General features: G+C 32.1%; 1 protein-coding gene across 2 annotated transcripts; it reads right to left on the reverse strand.

Annotated features, from left to right (window-relative positions):
- Positions 1-24: 24 nt before the first annotated feature.
- LOC148622161 (histone-lysine N-methyltransferase NSD2-like) lies at positions 25-27,914 on the reverse strand. 2 transcript variants are annotated; one of them, XM_088571773.1, is made up of 20 exons: positions 27,808-27,914; positions 23,255-23,563; positions 21,975-22,415; positions 20,065-20,799; positions 17,774-17,883; positions 17,285-17,368; positions 16,552-16,611; positions 16,088-16,325; positions 14,946-15,146; positions 13,912-14,097; positions 13,091-13,247; positions 12,395-12,523; positions 11,406-11,485; positions 10,654-10,766; positions 9,937-10,206; positions 9,096-9,217; positions 8,466-8,602; positions 6,067-6,173; positions 2,792-2,996; positions 25-1,988 (listed from the first exon to the last, which is right to left on the reverse strand). In XM_088571773.1, the coding sequence occupies exons 2-20, from the start codon at positions 23,553-23,555 to the stop codon at positions 1,585-1,587; spliced, it is 4,080 nt and encodes a 1,359-aa protein (XP_088427899.1). In that variant the 5' UTR covers positions 23,556-23,563; positions 27,808-27,914; the 3' UTR covers positions 25-1,584. The 2 variants fall into 2 exon arrangements, with proteins under 2 accessions (XP_088427899.1, XP_088427900.1); XM_088571774.1 differs by having other exon boundaries at positions 27,790-27,904.
- Positions 27,915-27,933: the final 19 nt, after the last annotated feature.

Genomic DNA, 27,933 nt, shown 5'->3' on the forward strand with positions numbered 1-27,933 from the left:
CACCGAGGCTATTAAAACACAAAATGGATATCTACCAAGCTTTAATTCACAATTTACATGACACTTTACAAATGTAATATTAACAATTTCATGTCAGTCTTTAAATCTTGCAACATAAAAATGAATACCATGCAATTTGTTAATTGTTAAGTATTAACTATTTTAGAGTATGAACAAATATGAAAACATGTATATGTCTTGTGCTTAAAATAATTATGTATCTAAGAATTCTTTAACAAGTCAAACATGTATGTTTTCTTCTTATCAAGCTTCCAAAGATTATTAATACTAAATCTACAATCACTAAAATATCTATTTCAATTTGCATCCTGCTAACTCCCTTTTCTCCCCTCAGAAATAAATCTTCTGAATGCCTACAATAATATAACTCACAAATTAAAGTAACCTGGAAAACAATAAAAGAATCAAATAACAGTTGTGCATATTATCTCCCCTGACAGTTAATTTCACAATAAATATAATATCTCTGTGCAAACTAAGGTAAAATATTGTATTTTTACACCATAATTTACAATAAAATACATGATAAAATTTTCTGGAAAAATTTAGGAACTTTTTATAAATATCTTCCACCATGGTAAAAGTCGGTAGTATTTTTTTTTACTTAAGATAAAATGTGATAAAACACAATTAAATATTAACATAATGTAAAACAACAATCTATATACAATAACTTTTAACCAGAATCACATGGCAAAATCCCTGTACAGAGAGTATAACACAGACCTGATTTTACAATGCCAACAGTGTACAACTTGGCTAAGTTGAATGTAAATAATCAGCAAAATAAGATTTGTAGCAGTAAAAATAGAATTTGATAGAATGAAGAAATCAGGTCCGACAATATCAAGTTCTCCCTTACTACATTCTTGTCGTCAATATCAAATTTTATATATCACTTAAAAAAGTTTATTTGTGAAAATAAAGGAATTTTATTTTTGATGCAAAGGGAGGTTATTATCTATCCAAAGTTGTAGGTCAATTGGAAGATTGAAAAAATAGAAATGAGGAACCTATTGCCACCAAAAAAAGAATAAAAAGCAATATTCCCAGCAGCAAAAAAGAAAAAAAATACACAATATACCTCTCAGACTTTATTGGGAAACAAATACTGCTTTTAAAGTGGAAAAAATCAATTTCAAAATGTGCAATTATTTCATTATATCAAGAATCAGATTTTGGTCCGATCAGTTAACGGCAAATTTTATTTTTATGGACCATACAATTTTTCAATTTACAATGAACATGTAGTTTGATTGAAAAATAATTTATACTGCTTTCATTTTAAAGTATAATCATACTGGGTCACTGCTAACATTCACTATCAGTAATATTTTTTAAATACAATTTTTAATCGATTACTTTACAGGGAACTTAGTAATAAAAATAACAAGAAAGATCTCACAAGAGTGTTCAGCATGTTAGTGATACCTAAAATAAAAATAAATGTACTTAATATTAATTACAAAAACACAAAGTGCTAACAAATAAAACCAATTATTTAATGAATATGGTTAGTGATGAGTTCATGCTGTTCAGCCAAATATTTACAATGTTTTATAATCATGGTATACTAGGTATATCAATAACAAGTCCTGAGAAACCTTCATCATCACTATCATCAAACATAGGAGCTACAGCTAAAGGATCATCCTGAGATTTACCACCTGTCTTCCTCCCTTTTTTCCCTTCTCCTTTCTTCTTCTTCTCTACCTGTTTTGTATCATCTTCTGATGTGACATCAGAAACTGATGATCGTGTGCTGTTGGATCCACGCTCGTCTTGGTCTGACACATACAGATCATTAGCCTCAGAATCTTCATGATCTGAGCAAAGGATGAATCCATTTACTTCCCTGACATTAGATTCTTCATGCTGAGTACAGAAGGAGTTAGGACAAAGGGCACACTTTTTAGTAGCAGGTTTTCCACATTCATCACAGTGGTGCCATGGACAATCCCATTTACCTATGAATAAACAATAAGAGTTTTGAAAGCCAGAGTTGTCTTTATAGTAGCAAATAATTAAATTCATGACAAGACATGTGGATTTTCTCAATCATTCTAATTTTGGTACAACCAATAACTGAAAGTAAAATCATAAATATAGTAAACAACAAAGAATGAAACAGAAAGTTTTATAAAGCTCTAACAACTCCTTTGAAGATATTTCATTAAGTTAAGAGGTTTTATCTTAAAGAAAAAGAAATTCCTGAAAGAACTGTCATTTCCAACTAAAACATTTATTAATTTTTTCACGAATTATGGTACATTATTAGGTCATGTTTCTATTACACCTTTTGGTTTTTGCCTATATGAGTGTACACAGGTAAAAATCAATACACAAAATGGATGAGTGAAAAATATGAATAAAATCAGTAGTGTGGGAATTATAAAGACTAAACAGTAAATATTTTTACTGCATCATATATTAGCTGTAAAAAGTAGGAGATGAAGACAGCCTTCCTAAAACAGAAATTACAATTTAACATTAGTATAAACGGCGCCTGTCTGGCTGTTCAATGTTCATGTCACATTAATATCAATTGTCAAGCTTTTGACATTTTCAAGCTAAAAATTTTTGTTCATATTTGAGATCTCCTCTGTTAGTCGGAAACTCTCCGCAGCAGTTATAAATTGAGTCCAAATATCTGACTTATAGGCAAGTATATATGGTACTAACAAGTTGGTTTATTTATAAAGAGAGTCTGTAAATTTCCAGTAAGCTTACAATGGTTTCAAAAGTAAACTACCAATATTATTCAACATACCATGAGGAGGTTTACTAAGTTTGAGACAATTTAGATGATAGGCTTTTGGACACCCATTTTTGTCACACATGATGAGCTCTCCACCTTCATTACATCGGAAACATTCATCCTCATGACTTCTCTTTACATCAGGTTTCCGCCTCTTTTTCTTTTTTTTTCCTTTAGCTTCCTTTGCCTTTTTCTCCTGAGCAACAGCAGCTGCAGTCTACAATAAAAAATCACCATACTATCAAAGTTAATTAAAAGCTTCACAGAGCGCAGCATATGGCCACATCCAGTTAAACTCTGTTCATTTGAGGCAAGTGTGGACACAACATTAGTTTTTGACACACTAAACAAAGGGACTTACAGTTGGCCACAGCAACTCATTTGGACACAATATTTTGAAATTTGATTTAAGCATAAAAGTCTGCTTCAGGGTGCATTAATGGATCACTTTGTACCTCATTATTTCATTAAGTCTTCTAAGTTGCTAATCGTCAAATTTCTATGCCACTGATTTTGATTTACTTTCAACATCTAAATGGCACAAATGCAATATGCTCTAAAATTGGGTGACTTCCCCTAGAATCTTGGTTTCCTTGCTCTTTCATAATCATATTTACCCAAATGTTTTCAATCAAAACAACTGGTAACCAGCAACCAGATTAAACAACTAGCAATGGCTATATATAGATATCGGGGCCCTGATTGATTGATTGTTGGGGTTTAATGCCCGAGCAGCAATATTTCAGCTATATTCAGGCAATTCGGGGCCCTGATATTGTATATGACCTACATAGATAATTGTAATGAGCCCCTGTGTCTTAACTGGAAACTGTATCAAGTTCAATGCTTCAACTTTTAATGAAACCTTCAAATTCTAATTCAAGCAAAAACACAAGTAGAAAACGTGTATAATATTTAAGAGCTTGTATGAAGCTAAAACTTTGAAGCTTAGACAGTAAACACAGCACTGATCAGCAGCTTAATGTGGAGTAGTAATATATAATTATGCAAATCCTATGCAAATGTGAAGAACTGAAATTACGAATGCAAGAAGTCACTAACAATATTAGCGACTTAAAAATAGTAAATGTTAGGGCTAATTGGGAAAGTACACTTCTTAAAACTCTTGTATTGAGGCTAAGACTTTCATAGATTCCAATAAAAAAAAAATCAAATTGCACCAAAAATAAAGTACAAGCTTTGGGGCTATCCCCCTTAGGCCCCTTGTAATTCCAAAACTGTAAGAAATATCTGAAATCTGATTGAAAGAGACAGGCAGGGATTTCCATGAGGAATCTAATTAAAATCTTCAAAATTGCACTAAAAATAAACCCAGAGGCTTCTGGCCCCCTTTTATACCCCTAATATCTGAAAAAAACTCCAGAAAAAAAAAACAATCCAAGTCTGACCATTTTGGTATAGAATATTGTGGAACAATATCATAGACATTCTTATGCTTTTTTGAAGTTAAATTCCAGGAACTATTTTAGCCCCAAAAACAGTTGGGGCCATAACTCCCAAAATCAATACCAACCTTTCTATTGTGGTTTGAAACCTTGGTTTGAAATTTTATAAAAATCAACCAATACTCAAGTTATCACATAAAAACCAAGTCATGACACAGACAACCATGACAAAGCCATACTAAAACACTGCCGTAAATATTTTGTGGTCATATAAAAATTCATGTATGCCTGCACCATAGGTAATCTGGTAAATCATAAGACCTAAATGAGATTTGTCAATGAGACCAGTATCAAGAAGTATGTCTCACTAACACCACTGCATCCCACTATTATTGTTAGGGAGCATGTAGGGGTGTGGGACAATGATGAGCTTCATCAAGGATACAACCAATGATTATAAAGCTTCATATATACCATATTTTGGTGTGTATAGTGGGCATTTGTGTTTAATGGTTTTTCCTTTAAAAGTTGATGTAAACAATTTTTTTACCGATGTATGTATGTATTGTACGTGGTGAAAATAGCGTAACTTGTTAGAACCATGAACATTACTGGCTTTAATTTATGTTTAAATAGAAGGGACCATTTCGTCTGTTTTGTGTATTTATTTCAACAAAGAATATTGTTTTTGTTACTGTTTGTATTTATCTGTTTTGTCTGTGTTTATGTGCATTCAATTACTATTCAGGTAATAATTGCGTAACATAGACAATAGCTGAAATTGTCAGCTTGGACATGTTTTGATTACCTTTGAAAGGTTTCTATTGAAAGTAATAAATTTCTAGAGATTGCTAATTCTAAAAAAGGACTGTTTTTACTACAATCAATTACGGGGTCTGAGCAAACAATGCAGACAGTCATCAAATAGGGCATAAGTGTTGAAAGCTCGGCCAAGCGTGATAATGATATGCAGAATTTTCTCTGATGTGTATCGGGGATACATAAAGGGTTTATGTTTAAAAATTATAGTTTTTACGTTGGATAAGGATTTTAATATTAGTTCAATGAAAAAAGGAAGCCAATATTTTCAAAAAGTAGAATATCCAATAACTATGAAGTAGAGTTTAATACGATGCATAAAAAACAATATTTTTTTAAAACTGACTACTTTGTCTAATGGAAATATTTTAGGGCTCTATGAGCAATGAGCCCAAGATTTTGTTATTCAGTAATTAAAATGTTTAAACTTGTGTGTATTTTAATTACTTTTTTCAAATCGTTAACAAGTCGTGTACATCATAAAGACATAATTATATACACGTTGCAAAACAATTTACAATCTCCTTTGATATTACTGGTAACTAATTGTCTTGTGTCCTCGTCATGATTAATTAATCCCCTCAGTAAATATGTCAGTTGCTTGTTAGATATAAAATTAACAGGTGAAACCATAATTATAACATCTAAATACCCTTTGCAATGCCTCAATAACCATGTGACAACATTAGTTAATTGACACACAAAAACGAAAGTATGGTGGTTGTAAACATAATCTGATGTGCACCCCATGTTCTGAAATTAGTTTCCTAGTAAAAAAGTGTGCCAAAATATGGTAGATGAAAGTGACTCACAGTATTCAACCCATCAGGCTGCACTACTTATAAAATTTCATATCAATCACACAAGCGGTTGTTTACACTGAAATTCAGACAGATTTCTTGTAAACATAAAGTAAATACAAAACCAATCAACCCTCATACTTTCAAATCATTACAAAGGCTCTCAAGTTAAAGCCTACATTAATTCATAGAAAACATGTACACAGGAAGGCCAATAAAATCTCCAATGAAGGTGACATCATTAAGAAAACAGTAGTCTTACCTTAGGTCTTACACCGAGGAATCCACTACAGTTAGGAGCACCACAAGAACAGCTAGTTTTATCATTACCAAGGCATTCAAAGTTGTAGTTAAAAGTCAATTCTGATCCTAAAAATACATGTTTACTGTTTAAAATGAAGCTTTAAATATGTTCATCTTAGTTGCTCAATAATGAATTTTGTAAACAAAGTTATTATTACAGCTAATTGAAAAAAAAAAACAGTTCCAAGATCAATACTAATTATGTAGGCTACTAAGTAATTTAAATAGCTCTCTAGGTAGAAATCTGCCCTACATCATACTAATATGACCTACTTAATTACCACTGAACACCTGTGTGATCTTTTGGACATGGCCAATTATGATGACCTTAACCTCTATATCATGCCAACAACCACTGTGTTTAGGTAGCTTATATTCTATATACAAGTTATTTACTTGTTTCTGATTGGATAACACTGTTCATTTTATTTAAATATTCATAGTCGAAGCATATTTTTAGTGTTAATTACTTAATTGAACTGAATGCTGAAACTTCTTTTAAAAAAGAATTTGATGCTCATACATTGTTAAACAGATTCTTTCTAGATGAAGTAGTTTTAAGAGCTTAAAGTTATGGTAATATTCATTACACTTTTGCAAAATGGTCATGTTTTCAACTTGCAATATAAATGCATGCAGCAGTCCTTCTAAGGACCATCATAATATTAAACAGTTCTTTTTCTTAATATTAAACAGTTGTTACAGAAATGTTTGTAAAATGATAGTAAATACTAGTATCATTTTTAATTTCTTTTCTTTGGTTTTAAAGTGACTGTGTATATAAGATGCCCTAAAATAATAACTTGAAAATGTACCAGTATAGAAAATTTAACACTGACTTAAATGGCCTCAGTGAGTTGCATTTACTTGGCCTTCAGAGGTCATCATAATTTACAGCTATACAAAATTAAAACACAGTGTCCAAAAAGGTCACACAGGTGTTCTAAAGTAGATAAGTAGGACACATTGGTATAATGTAGGCAGATTTCTACCTACAGAGCTATTCAAACTACTCAGTAGCCGACCTAGATTTGTACTAAAATTGGAACTGGTCAATTTCAACTAGCTGTAAGTCATTATAGTTACAAATAATAAGATGTAAATTTATGCATTGCCTTTTTTTATTCTTCTATTTGTTAGATAAAAAGACAACTGAATACTGCAGGTCAAAAATGATAAGCTCCTTTAACTATTGTTATTTTAAAATTTTTGTACTGTGAAATCTGTTTAAACTGAACCCTGAAAAATCTAAACACTTGCCTACACCTGACACATTTTAAATGTATAAATTAATTTAAACGCATTTTGAACCTTGGTAAACAGAAAATTATCTTTTAAAGTCCATAATTATGATTCTATTCCTTGCAAACAGTCGGCATTCCAATGGGAACAAATTAAGCTCCTCTACTTGCTGACCTATTCCTTCACTCTTATGAGGCTGACTTTATAGCTGATCTGATCCGAAAGAAAAAATATCGTATAGTTAGATCCTTTAATCTCAGTTTCCGCTATATAGATGATGTATTATCTTTAAAATTCTAATTTTGGGGATTTGATACATTGCATCTACCCCATAGAACTTGAGATAAAAAATACTAGACACTGTGAAGTTGGCCTCATATCTTGACCTACACTTAGAAATCGATGGTAAAGGAAAACTACTGACCAAACTTTACGACAAACGTGATGACTTTTCATTCAAAATTGTCAACTTTCCTTTCATCTGTGGCAACATCCCTTCAGCACCTGCGTGTGGAGTGTTCATATCACAACTTACACGTTATGCCTGAGCTTACCAAAACTACACAGACTTTTTGTATCGTGCTTTAATTCTAACAAATAGGCTTCTAGAGCAGGGTTATGTTGCTACAAGATTGAAGTCATTACTACAAAAGTTTTATGGCCATCATCATGAACTCGTGGATTGTTACGGTGTATCCATCTGCGCCATGAAAACTGATTTGTTCAAAGTGTCATAGTTTTCCTTTCCTTTTTCGTCTACCCCAGACTTGATTTTTTATGAGCAACTCAGCAGGTGTTTCTAGAACAGCAGAGGACACTTAACTTACCGGTGCACCTGGTCCATGCTCCCAGTTTTTAGTGGAGTCTGAGTTGCTCATTTGCTCGTTACTTTATATGATTTTAGTTACTTTATGTTCTTTGTTGAGTGTGTCTGTTTTCCATGTCTGATCTTTGTCCCTGGATTACATTCTTTTGATTACCGCTATAACCTTGGTTCCCTTGATTACTCTTGCAATATTAAGAAAAAAAAAATTTTGTATATTTTCAAAAAATATAAAACTCTTTTTCACTTTTATTGACACCATATATACCCAGTATTTAGTGAAGGCATTTTACCTGGTTGGATATCATGTAGTGCAAAAAGACCAACTCTAACATCACCATTAACTGTCCATTTCTGTGTTTCACAATTTGGTTGACAACTATGATTCATAAATCTGGACAGGTTTCCCTTAGGACCTGCATCTATAACTCTAAAAAGGATACAAAATATTTTATACAAGTGGCTAACCATCCCTAAAATCAAACAAAATTAACATGAGAACAGAGACCTTAGTCACAAGTATTGTAAAATACATGATGCTTAACAACTTTCCAATTTTCATGAATAGATCTCAAGTTTTGAAAAACATAAATTTCTAAAGCCATCTGTATGTACATTCATACTAGGGACAGCAGTATAATTTCCAAAGCCATCTGTATGTATACTCATACTAGGGACAGCAGTATAGTTTCTAAAGCCATCTGTATGTATATTCATCAAATTATTACATCTTAATTGATTAGTTCACTAAAGCATAAAAAAAACACCAACTAATCTTTTATAATGAATAATATCTTACAAGATAGCAATCTTACAATAGTTTTTCATTCTTTTGTTTATATAATGAAGGCAGTCTAATGGAGAGTAAATCGATAGATATATTTAAGCTAAATGGTAATTGAAAAGATATAGAAATGACTTACCTATTGTTATCTAAGGTTAACATGTAGAAGTTGGTGACATTGTCTTCATGTGCCTGCTTTATTCTCTTCTTCACTTCTTCCTGGTCAATCAAATCACCAACATATTCATTCACAAACTGTCCCTACAAAAATAAAGAAATACTGGTATGAAACATAATTAATAAAATGAAAAAATATTTTAAAAAAGAATCAAGCATTCTATGAGTATTGCATGACAACAAAAGGTTCGCTAACAGAAGAAATTATGTTGGAGAGAACAGAATGCAAACATCATGCATGATTCTGCATTAATTTTCTAAGTTCAAGAGCCACAAATCAGGTTTTTTCCTGGGATTTCATGTTGACGGGCCTAATGGTCCGAGAACTATCCCTGAAAAAGCAAAAAATCAATAGACTAGAAAAAAATTCAACCTTGATCTGTAACTTGTCGAGGTAAACAATGTACCAAATATCAAATGTGTTTCAGGAAGAATGACGAAAAAAAGTGCAGTAAACTGATATTTTGAATTTAAATTTCAACAAAATTTAACTTTGACCTGTAACTGTTATGGTTAAGCGATGTACCCAAAAATCAAATGAATATGTTCAAGCATGACAAAAAAGTGCAGAAAACTGATTTGCTGGACTGACTGAGGGAGTACAAATCTCAAATCCCCTTTGGAACAAGTCAATGGTAGGGGTCTAAAAATATGCATTTTCATGTAGACAACATCCTTCATAGCGCATCCGAAGCTGAATTTTACCTTCACTTAAAAACTGCATGCAAGATTGCACTGGAATGCTAGGATAAAATAGAAAAGCAAACAATATTGTAAAAAAAATATATATATAGCCTACATACCTTCTTCACAAACACATTGGTTTTAAGACCCCATCCTTTGGCCGTAACTTTATAGGGTTCTGAATCTGGATACTCTCGTTTCTGAAATCGCTGATTTTGACATTTCTCACCAGCCGGACAGACTGCCGGATGACATTCATACATCAACATTCTATTCAAACAATCTGTATCAGAGCTACATGGTCGATCTTGCTCTGGTTTACATTCACAGCGAGGTATTTCAGTTAAATCTGCTTTGTAGATCTGTACACTGCCTATAGGAATATTGGCCTGGAAATACATTTCAAGAAAATATATAGAAGCAAATACAAGACTAGAAGAACACTGAACTGAGAAGCATTAGTCAGGGTTCTCCGTAGGATGTATTACTACAGAAGTCTGGTGTACCTTAATATTTCTGGATATTAACTGTAGTATTCTTATCATTTTTTTTATTTTCTCATTTCATTGAATACCTGTTGCTGTTTCAAATATCAGTCTAAATATATTATCATGCATAAGCTTAACCTACAGATTTATATACATGCAGTTTTTTAATGAGTAATTTACAATAATCTGTTACCTTATAATGACACAGTGAAATCTTCCTTTACAGAACAGACAAGTCTATATGTCTGTTGTGTAAAGTCATATCAAAATCCAAGACATATGACACATGACACAATGACTTTAAATCATTCCAAGAAACAACCAGAATATATGAACCCAAGTATTAACCTTTACATATTTAAATGGAGCTGGTTTTCTGTCTTGTTTTTCTTTTTCAACCTGTTCTTTGTTGGCTTTTACTGCTTTCCATACTTTAAATGCTTCTGTTGCCTCAGTTACCCCTGTAATACGCAAAATAATATTTTGAACACATTGTAAAGGCAACTAACATGCCTACAATAAATATATTACAACAGGTTACACCATATGCTGTGCATAATTTACCTGCACAAACATACAAACAAAATCAAATTCATAAACAGGAAATAGAAATCCAGCAATACTAAAAATGAAGACATTCCTGTACAAATCATGCCAAAGCTACATACCAAATATGAAATATGAAATCATTCAACCCAGTATAAGTGAAAAAAAACATGACACCAATTGCAGCCCTATGAATAAAGAAAGAGACTAGGTAAACACAGTATAGGACTCCTAATGAGAGGGGATTTAAAAAAATAACATTGATTAGAAGCTGAATTTAAGTAGCTATGACATTCACAATGTAAATTTTACTCGACTTAAAAAGTATAAACAATTTCCCAAGTACTTCGAATATTCTAGTAAAGAATTGCAACATCATGTACCATATGTATATGAGGTAAGGCATGTCTGGACACACTGAGGAGTCAAACTAAAATACAGATTTCTTCCTGAAAACCTCTAAATCAAAAAAATACAAAGTGTCAGTACATAATTATTACCATTATCTTAGTTAAGGTGTCTGTTCAATACAGAAATAGATACAGATTAATTACCTTTACTGAATATCTTTGCTAAGTGTTTGTTTGCTGTATTTTCCTTAGAGGCTTTGTCACCTTCCTGGAATGCAAAACACCTACAAAACAAGGCAACACATTACCAAAATATAGCCAAAAAAATACAGACACAAGTTGCAAAGATATGAGATACAAATGAAAAGCAATACAAGTATCAAACTGCTTGGTAAAAGAGAATTTTCGAACAAGTATAAAGGAAGGCTTCCTATCAACATATGTCAATTATAACTGCATACCCTGGGTAAAAATGATGACTCTTTTTTTGTATTATACATGTATTTATGTTGACCATCTATTTTAACAGCATTAGTGTTTTTTCATGATAATTGACCTACTGATTCATGAGAAAATTCTGTAACTTAAATTCTAAATACAAACAATACCACAATAGATTCCTTCATATTTTAGGAGCAATTGTTCAAATACTTAATTCATAGAAACAACTGAATTTCTTTTCATAATTATAAGTCTAAAAGAAACTGATAGCTTATCTATTGCATTAATAGGGTATGTAAGTCTCGTTCTAGTTTCATTTTTCTTACCAGAATTTCTGATGTAGAACGTATTGAAATCCAAAGACCAGTCTGCATTTTATTGTTTACTTCCGGGATTTCGAAACACTGTATTGCAAAGCAAAATCTTCTATTTTATGCTTTTTCTTAACATTTTTATCATGTGGAAATAGATATTTGTCATTTTTATATGTATTTTTTACACAAAAATATGGTTTGCTTTTATTTACTGAACCTAATGCTCTGAAAATGGCAAATCTCTATGTATTTGAATGGTAGACTAGGACTCATTCCCGTGAAACCACGGAGTCACATGACGAGACTTACAAACCTTATAACAAAAACTTACAAATCATACTGAATTGATTAGGTTTTCAGTCGATTTTCTTTAATGCTGACTAGAACCAAGCCAGTAATGGGATACTGCCACATGAAAAAGTTAAACAAATACATTACCTTCCTTTGTGGATCCAATAATAATCTTTTGACCCAAAGAATTGAACTGGAAATTCACCAACACCATGCGGCATATTCTGTATGTTTTGTGGTACATTAGCTGGATGACACACCTGAGTAGGCCACCATCTGAAATATTTCAGAAATGATACAGGTACTGATACAGAAACTCATTGTTCATTGTCATACTTGAAACTCTGACAAGAAAAACAAGTCTTCTTGAAATTTATTGTATAGTCAGAATAGTCTGAATTTCACTGACCAAATTTGTTAATATTCAATAAACCCCAATATCTAAGATTTAGGTCTTCTACATCAAGTTTCCTAAAGGATCAATGCATGGTCTTTTTAATACTGCCCATTTATCAACCCAAGATCTTGACATTGGCAATGAGTGACAATATCAATCCAGGACTGACAACCAGGGCAATATTAAAAAGACCATGTTTTAATCTGTATATCACATATTTTTATATCAGTAATCAATTATTTACTAATTTTTCTATTGAAACAAAAATTATACTTGGCTGGTGGATTAGGTGTGGGGTCTATTCTGTTGATTCTGTATGTAAGGACTGAAGACATGTTACAGTGTGATAGTAAAGGGGTAGCTTACATAAGAAAACAAATTGCAATGCTTTTATTGCATAAGCAAAATAAGTATTATTTCAATAAAATATGTGATGACAAATTTACCTGTACGTTCCCAGTTTAACCCAAACTATGTCACCATATAAAGGTCGCTTCCCTGCTGCACATTCAGCACAATAAAAACTTCCCTCTGTTGACTTTATTTTCACACATTCAGCATGAAAAGCTGCTGGACAGCTCTCACAACAAATCAATGAGCCACCTGAAATACCAGAAATATTGATGAACTGTTAATAATACTTTTCAAGAAGTATGTCTATGTAGTTGAAATATTTGTGCATGTACATTTTCTAACTTTGATCTCACACTGTATGTATCATTTACACTGTATGTATCATTTTGTAAGCATTTTCTGCTTAATTAACAGTATTTAGTCCTTGACTACTATGAAAGTAGTTACTGTAAAAGCAGAAATGTTCATTGGGGATCAAAACTTGAATTTTGTGGATAAGAATTATCAATGAAATTATAACTCAAAACGAAAACTTAGCCATCAATTCAATAATAATTTCTCAATGTTAATACCAGGAAAATTAATCCTGATGAAATCAAATTTATCAAACGATGTCCACTTATTTTCTACAGTATATTACACATGGGTTATCAATTTTTGAAACTATTTGAATTTTTTGAGTCATGTACATTATTACATTAACCAATATACTCAGTGGAAATTTACTAAGAGTTAACGATGTGTGTTTTCTATTACCATAACCAACCTTTTTTAGTTAAAAATAGTGTACCCCTAAGTTTTTTGTCACCTTTTCTATTAACACTTAAATCAGAATACTTTATTTTTAAGTTGTAATAGGAAACACAAATTATATTTTTCTGGTCTATGGAAATAATCATGCTAAATCTCTTACCATTATTACATGAAAAACACCAGGAAACGTTAACATGACTATGGACAGCCTTGTTAGACTTGGATCGTTTAAAATGTTTTGGACAAACAATATTATAACCAGGCAGATCTAGACTGCCAGCTCCAATACAAAAGTCTCCAATATGATAGGCTGTGGGACATCTTACACATCTCATTAGTCTTGCTCCTGCAAAATAATTGAAGATAATGGATATTTTTTTTCAGAAAAAAAAATGTCTTCCCTATAGCTTCAGTAAAAGTCCATGATTTCCTGTAGAAAAAAATCCATGTATCTAATTGTGAAACATCCCATGAGTCTTGCATTATACTGAATACACTGTAAATCTTGAAGGTTTATTTCCCAATCAAATAATTAACATGATAAGAAATAGAAGTACAACATTGTGGAAGACAGACAGGTAAAACAGTCTTCTCTCATAATTTGGTTGATTTCGATCTAAACTGTAAAACCAGTCTTGGAATTATGATTTCTAAAAACAAAAAATAATATTAAGACTAAAAAAAAATATGCCAGGTTTTCAGGCCCTCCCGCATGTGATTTTTATTGCGGTAAAATCTGGGAATTTCATATCCGTTCCGGAAATTTTCACATCCAATCCAGAATCGACTTTTAATTAATTAACGGAATCGTCTGTACGCTTGACAGAAAGGTAAAAAGTATATGCGAACAAGGCTGTTATTCAACATGGATCATTAAACACGAAAGTTTATCTCGTGGCGGAGAGATGGCTCTTATATCTTGCCACATCTCATATTCCAGTAAAGTTTAAATGCTATGGAGTATTTTATTTAACTTCTCAACATCCTGTATGTTTACAGAATTGCTCAATTCAATGAAATATCTATAAGAAAACTCAACTTCCTTCCGACCACAAAAAAACCTCCCTTTTAAAAAGTAGCCTGAGAACCTAGGCATTTTTTTTTGTATGGCCTAAAATGTCATAACTTATTAATATTCATTAAATAAATTATTCACAAACATGAACATACTGAACGTAACAAGTGGAACTTTACCTTTAGTTGATCTGTCTTTCTTAGTTTGCTCTGCACAACAACTTTCACAAGCATGTAGAGGACAGATAAAATTTTTATTGTCTGTTTTCGCATACTGTAAACTTTTAATACAGTCTTCATGGTAAAATTTACCACACTGTACAACAGAGCACTTCTTTGTCTGAGAATCAGCTTTCTTGCATTTGAAACAGGAATGGTTTCCTAAAAAATTAAAATGTTAAATATACATGTTCACCTAGGAAACTTGTAAATAAAGTGTATTTTCTGTCTTTCTACACAACCTAAGATCTTAAGTTAAAATTTATGATAAAACATCATGAAAGTTAAAGCTTAGGCAGGCAAAGTAATGATTTCAGTATTAACAGTTAAATAGAATTCTATTTAAATACATTTTCTCTTCACAACAGCTCAGTATATAACCACTGACATTTTTTTTCCACTTTCCCAACCTCACTACATACAGAGGTTCTCAAGTCACTAATGAAACATACCAGACAAGTTTATATTATTAAGAAAATTGACACAACTGCTAAAATGAACTACCAACATCTGGGTACATTACAATATAGTATTCAGTTAATATGTATCTTTGTGGAAACAGTTTTTTTGCATCTCTTAGAAAATTATAATTTGTATCAAAAGATGTTTAAACATTAAAAAATCGTGTAAGTATTTATTATATTACGTATAGTATGTGCTTTTGGGGATATAAATGAATAGGGATGATTTTACAAGGTCCACAAACATGGAAATTGGCAATATTGGAAGAAAATATACAGTAAAGAAATGAATTGTAACAGTAAAATCCTGTTTTAAAATATGGGAATTCTGCAAAAGAGTGTGGGAAAAAATCATGTCTAAGGCAATACAAAAAAAAATGCCCAGGTTCTCAGGCCACTTTTTAAAAAAAAAATTTTTTTACTTTCGTTTTTAATGATCAATGTTAAATAACAGCCTCATTCACATCATACTTTTTACATTTCTGTCAAGCGGGCAGATGATTCTGTAACTAATTAAAAGTCAATTCCAGACTGGATTTTACCGTAATAAAAATCGCAGATGCGGGAGGGTTTTTAGGGATGTGCGATGCGTGAGAACCTAGCATATATTTTTTTTAGCCTAAATAATGATTATGATGTTACCTGTTGTGCATTCATCACACTTGAAATTTTCTGCAGCAGCATCCTTTAAACCCAAACAATTAGCATGGAATGTACCAAGACATGGACCAGTACAGTCTACTAATTCACTATCTTTTTCACAGATCTGACAGATTTTTTCAGCTTTCTGTGGTCCTGATGTAGTAAGTTTTAAGATCTCAAACTCAGGTTCTTCATTTTCCATCCCTGTTGGTTTGGGAGCTGCCAATTTTGAATTCTCCTTAAACATAAAACATAAAGTTACCATTTATATGTCGTGATGAGATGTATCTGGTTAAAATAAACATTGTCAAAAAATTGTTTTGAAAAAAATTTCACACAGCAGTTGTATACATACTTTTTTACAGAAACAACTTATTTGTTCAATTTCTATATGACTTTTTTGAAGAAGTAATTATTACATTATCTTTATCTATAATGTAATGAGAACATTTTTCTCTGTATACCTGATCTTCCTGTTCAGGTGTAGCGTCTTCTGGAACATCACACTCCATAGTTTCTGGTACCTACAGTATTACAATGACAGCTTTAAAGAACCAATTCAAACTAGATCCTAAGATAAATGTTCATAGAAAAGTAGTCCCTTACTATAACAAAAGTCAAAAAGAAAGAACCATATTTAATTGACAAAAAATTCAGAAAATAAACAGAAATAATAAATGTAACTAATCTGATTATGGAACAAACAATCCAATATAAGTGATTGAAGGAGATAAGTAAAAAAATGTGTTTATCAAATTTACAGAGTCCAAGGTATGTATATTTTAGTCAAATAATAATTGAAGAGGAAATGCTTGCGTTAAGAAATTAAATAAAAAAAGGGGTAATTTTCACAGTAATTGGGATTAAAATTCTAAGAATGGACCATTTTTAATGACCTTCAGAATTTCAATGGACCATTCATTAACATTCTTTGTATAAATTTTTTTATTTTAATAGGATATTTTCAACAGGAATGTGATAAAAAAACATGGCCCCTCTTATCTGAATCATTGTTTTTACAAAATTCATAAATTCAAAATTCCCATAAGTCCCCTTATTTTATCAGTTATCTGTTTCTCTTTAAATGAACCTCTGCTTAAAATTTAGATGTAATGATCTCGCTAGGCTGAATTTTTTTATCTTGTCCACCGAAGAATAAAATAATAGGTAAAAAATTGAAGAAAAACTTTTACATACAACAGACTTAGATTCCTTGAGGGACTTTCTCTTGACCTTTGGGATCTTTTCTTTTTCTGTGTTTTCTGATTCTTCAGTTTCAGTCTGAAAAACAAAAATAGGACATCAATGGAATGTTAAGAGACAATTTTAAGTGATACCCGACTTCGCAAGCATAAAACACTGACTTACTTGATAATACTGTCTACACATATCTTAATTACCTGCACACAGCAACATCACCAAAACATATACCGAATTATATACCTGGTGAGATCGGTTTTTTTTTCATCAGAATTTCTCAAGATGGAATTCCCACTTCAAAAGATATTACAAATTTTAAAGGCTTATTATGTTAAATTTTTTTCCCCACAATACTGAATAGGCTTATTGATGGTTTGATTTGCTTGGCAAAGTAAAACAAACAGAGAGGCAAACAATATTTTTTTAGCATTTTAAAAAGATGTAAGGAACACAAGGAAATGGTAGAATTTAATGCCCAGGTATTACCTTTTGTTTTTTCTTCTTGGAAACATCCTCTTTTTCTGGTACATCAACCTCCATTTCATCTGACTCTACTTTCTTTGCTGCAGGTTTGCTTATACGCTTTTTCTTAGGCTCTATTTAGAAAAGAATTACTAGAAATATAATTAACTGAATTAAAAGCTACAAAATTGAAGTCATTTTATCTGTCTTTATGAGACTTGACTTTTGTTTGTAAAAGTTATTCTAATCTATGCAAACTGTGTCAATTGTTGAACTAGAGAATAAAAAATCAATATACATTCCTCTGCAGTTTTGAAAGCCTTTTTTTAATTCCAAATATTTTTAATCCCTGAAATTGAGCTGTAACCATGTTAACTGATAATTTTACACCTGACAACAAGTTGTGTTTATATACATGTAGCTGATATAGGCAATCAGCCTCTTACACACTTGCATTATATCAGGGCTCAAGCTAATTGAGAAAAATAGGTAGAAGTGATTTCTCTTCCAGAAACACTAGGGAGAAGTGAGGAATGGTCAGGATGAAGGGAACACGCATGTGCATTATTCATGAACACTTTTTTTTTTAAATTATATGTGTTGTATGTTACTTACATGCACACAATATAAGCAGGCACTTTTATATGTTTATTTTTTTATTGAGATAAATGTTACTTTTTTCTTGAAGCTACTGTCTACATACATGTATGTAACTAACTAAATATTTTGGACAAAACGAAAACAGCCTCCTGACAGAATGATTGACGGTATTATATATTCATGAGATTGAATTTCTATACCTCTACCCCTTACCAAATTTATCACAGCGAAATACATATATGATCCAGTAAAGCAAAGCTTCTTGCAATGCAATGCCTTTTTTATCATCACTAGAATAGAAAATTTCCGGCATTAACATTCTGTTGGAATTTTTATTTGTTCTGTTTTTTAACATTGTTCCCACTTAAACAAATCAAGACTAAAATTTTATTGACACATATTGTAGTGGTTGGTACGGTCAAAAGCTTAAGAAATGTTCTGTAGAAATGGAGAATTTAGTGTTATAAAACACAAAAATCAAAATAACGCTTTTTGGTTTTCTTCCAATAAATTTAACCTAAGTCCAAGAAACTACACAACAAATTTGCATGTTTCTTAAAGAAATATAAATTATAAAACATGAGTTATTGTAAGCTGGAATGAAGAATGTTCATTCTGTATCCTGTTTTGAATGTTTGAAACGAAAAACTGATTTAAATACTTGCTTGTAACCGAATATTCAACCGATTTTAAAAAAATTTCTAAGATGGGTGCCATTTTTGTTTGAATTATTATCAGATGAGATAATTCTGGTCAAAATAACACTTAAAGACGTAGAGCAGTCCTAATCATGGGGCAATGTCTGAAAATGAGAGGGCAACTTCGCATTTCATGTCATCTAAAGGGGAAGTTAGTGACCCCAGGGCAAATATTTTGCCCAAATCACCCAGTAGCTTGAGCCCTGTAAATATTTTTCTAAGATGGGCGCCATTTTTGTTTGAATTATTATCAGATAATTCTGGTCAAAATAACACTTAAAGACGTAGAGTAGTCCTAATCATGGGGCAATGTCTTAAAATGAGAGGGCGACTTTGCTTTTGATGTCATCTAAAGGGGAAGTTAGCGACCTCAGGGCAAATATTTTGCCCAAATCGCCCAGTAGCTTGAGTCCTGTAAATATTGCAAGCATTACATTGAAAAAAAAGAATACCTGATACAAGCAAAGTTCAATTTCAAAGAATCTGAATATCTTATCATTTCTACTCTTCTTACAAGGTACATTGTAAGCTGACTTCAAAGTTTGAGTCACTCTTTTCTAAAAACTGTAAAGTACTTTTAATTTGTGGGTACCTAGTGTTTTCCCAGTAATTTGTGAAAGCATAGTACTTACTGTGTTTTGAGGGCAATAAACCATTACAATTGATTGTTTAGGGAGCACCCCACCTGCATGTAAACATGGGGGCTATTTATTTTTTGTGGATTTGACAACTCTATCATAAAAATGAATGGGACATGTATCCTAAATAAAACCAACATGTGATTGTTCGGGTATTTTACATGTACAGCGCTACAAGTAAAATAACAGTAGAGGAGGAAACAAAAAACTGCATTACAGTAGAAACATTAATATCATTTGGATGACTTGGGTGTTTTTGCATCCATTAATGAAAACATGTATCCGTGGTTAAATTGCTGAGTTTTCAAATCATCCAATTCTAAACATATTAGATTATATTGGTAATTATACTCAGATTTCAAACCAAAATACAACTAACCTGGTTCATCGGATGCAAACTTAGACTTGTACCTAGACTTTTGTTTCTGGCTCATCATACACCATTGCTGTTTCATCAGATCATTCAATTTATCATCAGTAAATGTTGGATGTTCCTCTTTCATTGAATCACGATTTTTCTGACAAAATACTTCAAAGCAACCCTCTGTTTGTGACGATTTTGGTGAATCCACCTTACTAACAGAAGTCTCTTCTTTCAGCACTTTCATTTTTTTGGACTTTGGAGCAGTTGTAACATCTAAACTTAATTTACGTTTTTGAACTTTACCCTCCTTATTTTTTTCCTTTCCAGGAAGTGAGGACCTTTTTTCAGGTAATGAAACCCTCTTTTTCACTTTATCTTCAACTTTTTCTGTGTCTTTATCAGCATCACCATTTATAGGAATAGTATCGGTAACTTCAACAGGTAGTTCTGATGCCACAGGTTTGGGTTGTTCATAGTCAAATATATATTTCTGCTTCCTTTCATTTTTGGATAATAATAATGCATCTTCAGCTTCTTTAATTGCAATATTCCAAGCTTTTAAACGACCAGGGTAAGTCTTGTACAGTTTTTCTAGTCTTTGACGTTCTGATTTTTTAGCATTTTCAAAGACTTCTTTCACATGGTCATCATATGCTTTCTTACCCTTAAATTCCATTATTGATGAAGATGAAACCCAGCCCCTTTCACATTCATCACCAAAATACTGCATGTGATACTGTCTGGCTTTTCCTTTAAACAAATCAAATTTAAACCTTGTAGTTGTGAATAAGCAGCAACCATCAATAAAAAATAAAATTAAAATCCATATACATATTAATTTTCACGGTAGCTAATTTTCACAAATTCTTTATGAATGTATTCAATTTCTGATTAGTTGATACGCTATAACCTGATTTGGGTCCGTTTACGCTGAAACATAATCCATTCGAATTCATTATATTTTAATTAAAAATATAAAAAAATGATATATCCATCACTTTTATTAACACTGAGTAAACAGCAACTTTACTTTTCCCGCGGTGCAGTAATTCTAGTAAACAAACTGGCCGCCATTTTAAAATCAGCGGCAAGACGCTGTCATTTCATCACTGGGAAAAATTGAAGACACAGTTATTAAAGCAGGAATTTGACATAAACCCGGCGGACATTAAGTTGGTTAATAATTTATTGTCACAAAAACGTTTCAACGTTACAATGTGACTGAAAACGTTTTGGATGTTGAAAAACAAAAAGTAGTTCCGTAAAAGGTGGGCATGGCCTAAATAGCATGTTAGTTTATACAACTGAAACAATGTTGATTTTTGTGAACAAACCAATCAAATGGCAGGATTCTCATCAAATTAAAATATTGTCAGATGAACATTTCGGAGTATTAATTTTCGAGGAGTTAAAGAATTATAAGGCTTATGTAGTTTTAAAAATCAAATTCATGGATACTATTTTACTACTTTTACAGTACACCAGTTTGATAAACCACCAGTGACCTATAAATCATTTAATTGCATTTACTTATGAAGAGAATAGTTCCTTCATTAATTTGCACCCGTTTAAATTCATCTTATAGAGCTAGGAATGGGGTTATCCTCATCCTATTTCAAAGAATTGCAATTTTTATACAAGAACAGCATAATTTCGTGTTAACTTAAATATAAAACAAAAATAGTTGGTCCTGAATATTGTTTTTATCAATTCTTTCTATAATATAATTAACTTCAAAGGTATTTACCATAAACTGAAAACTCAGCTTACTGCAAAAGACTTTTAACAGTAAACACAAAATTAATTCAAAGTCAAACAACTGAATGGAAAAAAGAGCAGTAATAATATTTCTCATTCATGTTCAAAATTGGCAAGATAAGCGACCCTATATAATGGCTTTTCTGTTACAAATATCAATCAGTTACCATGCATTTTTGTGTAGATGCCAGTATTAGGATCAAAGGCCACCATGCATGGCCACCAAGGATGTCCAGCCACTTTACCCCAGAGACAATCTCCAACCAACCATTCAATAGGTTTCTCAATGACTTCTTCTATAATGGCAGCCTTTCCTTTTACCTCAGGTGTTTTGACAGCAGTTTTTGGTGATGATATCAAATCATCATCTATCACTTTAGGTTTTCTTTGTCTCTTTCCCTCAACTACTTTATCTTCAAATATGTTTTTGTAACTTGCCGGGCCTTTTTTGGGAGATGATTTTGCAGGTTTCTCGGGTGTCTTTGAAACACTTTGCTCTAACTGTGGCATCTTCTCTGCCTCTGTAGATTTCTCTGTGCTTTGATCAGGTGTTTCTGATTTTTCTGTAATTTGTTCTTCTTCAGGCAACTTTTTACCCTCTGTTGGTTCTGAAAGTCATCAAAAACCACCAACTACTGATAAAAAACTTATTTCTTTATGCATATACAAAACAAACAAATATATATTATAGGGTACTGAATGAAAACTGAAATACCAAAAGGACCCTGTCACAAATCCAGAAATTACATGATTGATTGATTGTGGGGTTTAACGCCCGAGCAGCAATATTTCAGCTATATTCAGGCGATTAAAATCCATTCACCCATAATTGAATTCAAGATGGTATAACACAAATCTAACCCTCAAAAAATTTATTTCTGTCACCCTTCATAAAAAATGAAGTTTTCCCAAAAATTTAACATGCTTTTCTCTATATGTTACCTGCAAAAATTTCAGTTCAGCAGTAGATTAAGTTACTGATCTGTGAAATATGCATAAAAAATGAAGTTACTACTAAAATATAGTATTTTCAATTAAAAATTAAAAGTCAATCAAAGCATGTAAAAGAATTCAATTCAACACTATACCTAATTTATAGATTTTGAGCTGTGATTTCTGTATTAAAAAATTTCAAAAATATTTATCAAACTTTTACCAAAAATTTATATGGCATAATCAGTGTTCTTAGATTCCACTTTCCTGTTCCTGGGGCAAGTGCAATTTTGGTGTAGGACAGTTGATAATTATACCCCAAATCCCCTTTGGCAAGTAGAAAGCTTGATTTATTAAGTTTGGGAAGCAAATTTTAGATGTAGGAAAGTTCATCTTCATTTAAAGTTTTACTGTGGAAACTTGTTGACAGACAGATAAAATGAAAACAAAAGGGCACCTGCATCATCTATATTAAAAGAGCCACAAGGTAGTATTACAATTAGTTATTTCATACCATCTTCAGGTAATTTCTGAACTGAAATCTCTTGCTTTAATTCAGCATCCATTGTAACAACTTTGCCTGCATCCTCTACCACAAGTTTAGCACTGTTTGCACTCGGAGGACTTGAAACTTCTTTTTTAGCACTAGCTTTGCTTTGAGCAATCTTTGGATTTCTATTCATGGTAGGTATCTGTGGAAGGTGATGCCTAAAACCAGATGGGGCTTGAGATGTGCCATTCATGACTGGATTTTTTGTAGGAGATGAAGGGGAAACTGCTCGTTGATTCGGTACCGCAGCAGACTCACTGTCCATACTTCATCCTGTAAGATCAAATTAACATTCTCAACTTCTACTGATATTTTCAAAACCCCAGTAAGTACACATTTACACAGCTGGTGAAATCTTTCATAAAAGTAAAAAAAAGGCAAAAACCCCAAAACATTTCGCTCCCTATTTACAAAATGGTCCTATCCAACAAAATTCAAATGATTCAATGCAACATTTTTCTTAACTTAAGGGCAAGGGCCCGGAAATTTCGACAGCCCATGCCAGACATTTTATCTAACTTCAGCAGACGTTTGTGTCAGTCTTTTACATGCTCAGATCGAAAATAAACTTCAAAAACTTTTTTATGTAGTTATTTTAAGATAAATATTGGAAATTGGGTTATTTTATCACATACTCTGTCCTTTCCAAAATATTAGAGCGAGTGAAAGAGTTTGGTTTCAACTACACGTGGACGTTCTAACATGTAAACAAAACATTTTATCTCTTTTTCATCACATAGGCAAACAGCCGAAAACTTCCAAGTGATGAAAAAAATGTTGATTATTTATAAATGAAAATCGTCGAAACGATTCAGTTGATGAACCAATAATTACAAACTATGACTGATTCATAGTTTCAGTTCTATGTGCTTTCGTTACCTCTGAAAGATTGGCGGGAAAATGGTGGACTTGTCAATTTTTTTCTTAATTAATCAACTAATAAATGTATGAAAATTCTCGGAGTTATTCAATTAATTCATATGCGCAATGGGACTGCATGTGTACCGTTAATTCAATAATGCAATTAACTAATTAGTTACAGGTAAATCACAGTGACACATGGCTGCACATCGGCTAATATTGATACACACCTGTCAATTAATTTCCAATAAACAATTAGGAGACTGGTAGTCAGGATGTTTATACACTAATAAAACCATGCAGACTGTGTAATTTATAAGGGTTGACAATTTTTTTTGCAAAATTTGACTGGCATTTTTTACCGTTTCCGGACTCTTGCTTAAGAGATATGTTAGATTCATATCAAATCAGGTCATCAAAACAAACTTGGTCAAATCAACACACATGATGCATAACATTTAAGTACATGTATGGAAATCTTGCCAACTGTTGCGGAATCATGTTGTGTTGTAGTGTAACAATGTAATTGGGTTGAGTGATTGTAAAAATATAATAATAAAAAGCAAATAAGTTTATTCGGCTTCATCCACATATCATCAATATCATCATCGCATACATGTACAGTCAAAGATGAACAGGTTATTTGAACACAAATCACCTGATAAAATCACACAAACAAAACATGCTTACAGCATACAAAAGTTGGTTGTATTCTCACTACGTCAACGTAACAAACATATAATGTCACCAGCATAATACGGATACAAAGTATAAATACTAGTACACTACTGTCAACCAAAATTTTAATTTCTCCACTCTTCGCAGTGGAGTCACTCATGTCCTCCACTAAGACTCCACCAAAGTAAAACCAGGATAAAATTGCTCAATTTCTATAGTTTTCAACATTTTTTTTTCTGTACTTTACTGAAATGTTATTAAACTGCTACAACCATTGAATATACCTTTGCATAAAAACAGGTGAATTTAATCACAATTTTTGAAAAAGTGACTCCACTGTTGGGAGTGGAGAGATTAAAATTTGTGTTGACAGTAGTATAAAATGTAAAACAGATGAAAATACAAATTCACAACACCAACAAATCCTTTTTTTAATTTGTTATCACCCATGCAAAACATGGAAACCTTAACGCAAAAATGTGTTAACAGTGTTCCAGCTTGGGTCTGAGGGCAGAAGGGTGCTGGTTCATCAGGAGGGCACCTTATCAAACATGTGTATGCTTGGAAGAGCGTTTACCAGCCGTACTTTCAATGCACATTTAATGTTACTTAGAGGTATCTAGGCAGCCATCAATCAACTAACCATTTAGTCAAAAATACATTGCTTGAGTTGTTGTCTCTTTGACATATTCCCCATTTCTTTTCTTATTCATATATTTACATGAATATGCTGTTTATTTGATAGAAATAAATGTTATTTGTCTTTTCATTTTTGTGTTTGTAAATGCTGGTAGGTAGTTGCTATCTACAAGTAATAACTGGAAATAAAAACTTAGTGTTCATTTTCTTTTATTTTAGTGTTAAGACAAATTACATCATAGTAATGTAGACAATATTAAGATGTAACAATAGATGAGTAAGTAAACCTTCATGTTGAAAAACTGATAAGCACTAGAACAAAGATATCAGAAGGTCGCTCAAACAGGTACAAATATAACTATATTTAAATTGCAAGATGGCAAGATAACGATTGAATCATAAATATAAGTAAATTTGTAGTTTTCAAATCGATTTGTATATATTTGACTTCAAGTAATTTTCAAGATACAATCAGTGAATAAGACATGAGAATTTAAAAAAATTTCAAAAATGAATCGTACGCCTATCTGCAGTCAACTTTCTGTTCTAAAAATAAATTCAGATATTTCCATACATGACTGATTTCATTTGCATAAAAAAATTTTAAAAATCGTCACAGAAATTCATTAACAAGACATGATAAGATTGAATAAAAATTTTAAATTGAATCGTATGCATATTGGCAGTCAACTTTCTATTCTAAAAATAAATAATCTACTTGCAAGTTCACGATTTGGGACATATTTTAAGTAAATTTTATTAAGTAGAAATAACAAGTACCGAGTGGAATCTCTGTTGAAGAACGAGGTTATAAAACAATTCGGCTTTGCAACTTTCAGGTTTTCACTCTGAAGTAGAGCGAGACGTCTCTTGTACAAAGGCATTGCTATCGAATTACGATTATGAAACTTTATCAAAAAGACTCACATTTTATTAGTATCTTCGGCTTGGTTGACATTTAGAGTGAGAAGCACGCTAAAAAAAAACCTTAAAATGTGATCAAGAAATTAATCCCAAGCCCATTAACAGTGATTGTATAAACAGCGACATCAAAGGATTGGTAAGTTAAATTGTAATTTGACCTCACTATATGATATTTGATTAACGACCCAAGCCATAAAATCAATCAATGACTGACCGGATATATGCAACTGTTGAGGTGTCAATACTGCCAACGGCCTATTCATAAAACCAATCATATTTATCATATTGGAGGCACATAAACGGGAATTTTATATTTTACAAAAAAGGCACTAAGGGCAGCTGAGAGGGCACCGAGGGCAGCGGGAAGGGCACCAAGGGCGAGGCGCCCTCCTAAAAAGGGCAGGCGGGAACACTGGTTAAGTCTGCCTAATTGGTCAAAACACTTGGTTTCTTTATATTTTTCTATGCAGGAAACATTGGCCAGATGGTCAATAACTTACATTTTGTATACATTCCAACCAAGAATGCCTATTGCCTTAAGAACTTTTGACAAAATATTTACCATAAATGTTAAAGCTTGTGGCCCATATTTGAAAATAAAAACAATTAACACAGGTCTCAAAATTTCATAAGAAATTATTAGAAATTGAAAAAATAACAATGCTTTGAGACTTTAAGTCTGCCACATAAATGTTGAAACTGCACATACAGTATATAAAATAACCAAAACAATAAATACAAAGTAACAAAAGTAAAAGAGCAACTCGAAATCCACTAACTACACACTAAAAACACGAAAATACTTTATGACAATATGTCTTTGGTTTTAGCAAATATCTTCCCTTTTCTCATTTTAGCCAAAGAATTTATGCATTTAACGTATATAAATAGACTGAAATTATCACTCAAAGGTATGTATAGTATTCATCTAATCTCTAGTAAGATTTGATCAACTACTTTCTTATTAAAATTTCTATTAAAAATACTAGATAAAGGGTAACCGACCAACTATGTGTGAAGGAACACTTTCACTGAAACTGCATTTTTGTTTGTATATCAACCACTGGCTACCAATGCATACACAGTGCTTTCAGTTTTTAAACCTCCCAACTTTCAAGTTTTATCCATTCATCTAATGGATGCAGAAGGCCAATATTTTGACAAAGAGTCCTGACACTGCATAACAGTATCAAGGATACTTTCCCAAGTTCTATTGTAACTGAATTTTTAAATAGAACAACAGCGTGTGCGATGACAAGCTGTTTCCCCGTGTAAAATATTGACAAACATAGACAAAGTGGCGATGAACACATGCTAAAGGGCAAAAAACACGCGTAAAATGTTCTAAAATGTCATGATTCTTTAACAATGGACACAAATGAAAAACTCAAATGAACCTAGACTAGTCTAGAAACCTTTTGTCTTAACTTTGAGTGTTTCCCTCTCAAAATTGTAGAATTTAACTTCTACTATTGCTTCACCGGAAGACACCATGGACGATTCGGCTTCCCTTCGGTAAAATACGGCGGGAAATAACTCCA

This window comes from Perna viridis, chromosome 3 (genome assembly GCF_037379345.1).
Source record: "Perna viridis isolate PV_CMFRI_1.1 ecotype Kerala chromosome 3, ASM3737934v1, whole genome shotgun sequence".
Taxonomy (NCBI): Eukaryota; Metazoa; Mollusca; class Bivalvia; order Mytilida; family Mytilidae; genus Perna; species Perna viridis.

Bases quoted from the DNA above. Each gene is read 5' to 3' on its own strand.
- LOC148622161 (XM_088571773.1), bottom strand. From the start codon at position 23,555: ATGGACAGTGAGTCTGCTGCGGTACCGAATCAACGAGCAGTTTCCCCT. The intron at 17,884-20,064 runs GTTAGTTGTATT...TTTTCTAAATAG, and splicing joins GTTTGCATCCGATGAACCAG to AGCCTAAGAAAAAGCGTATA. The intron at 10,767-11,405 runs GTAATTAATCTG...TGCGTATTACAG, and splicing joins AGCAAAGATATTCAGTAAAG to GGGTAACTGAGGCAACAGAA.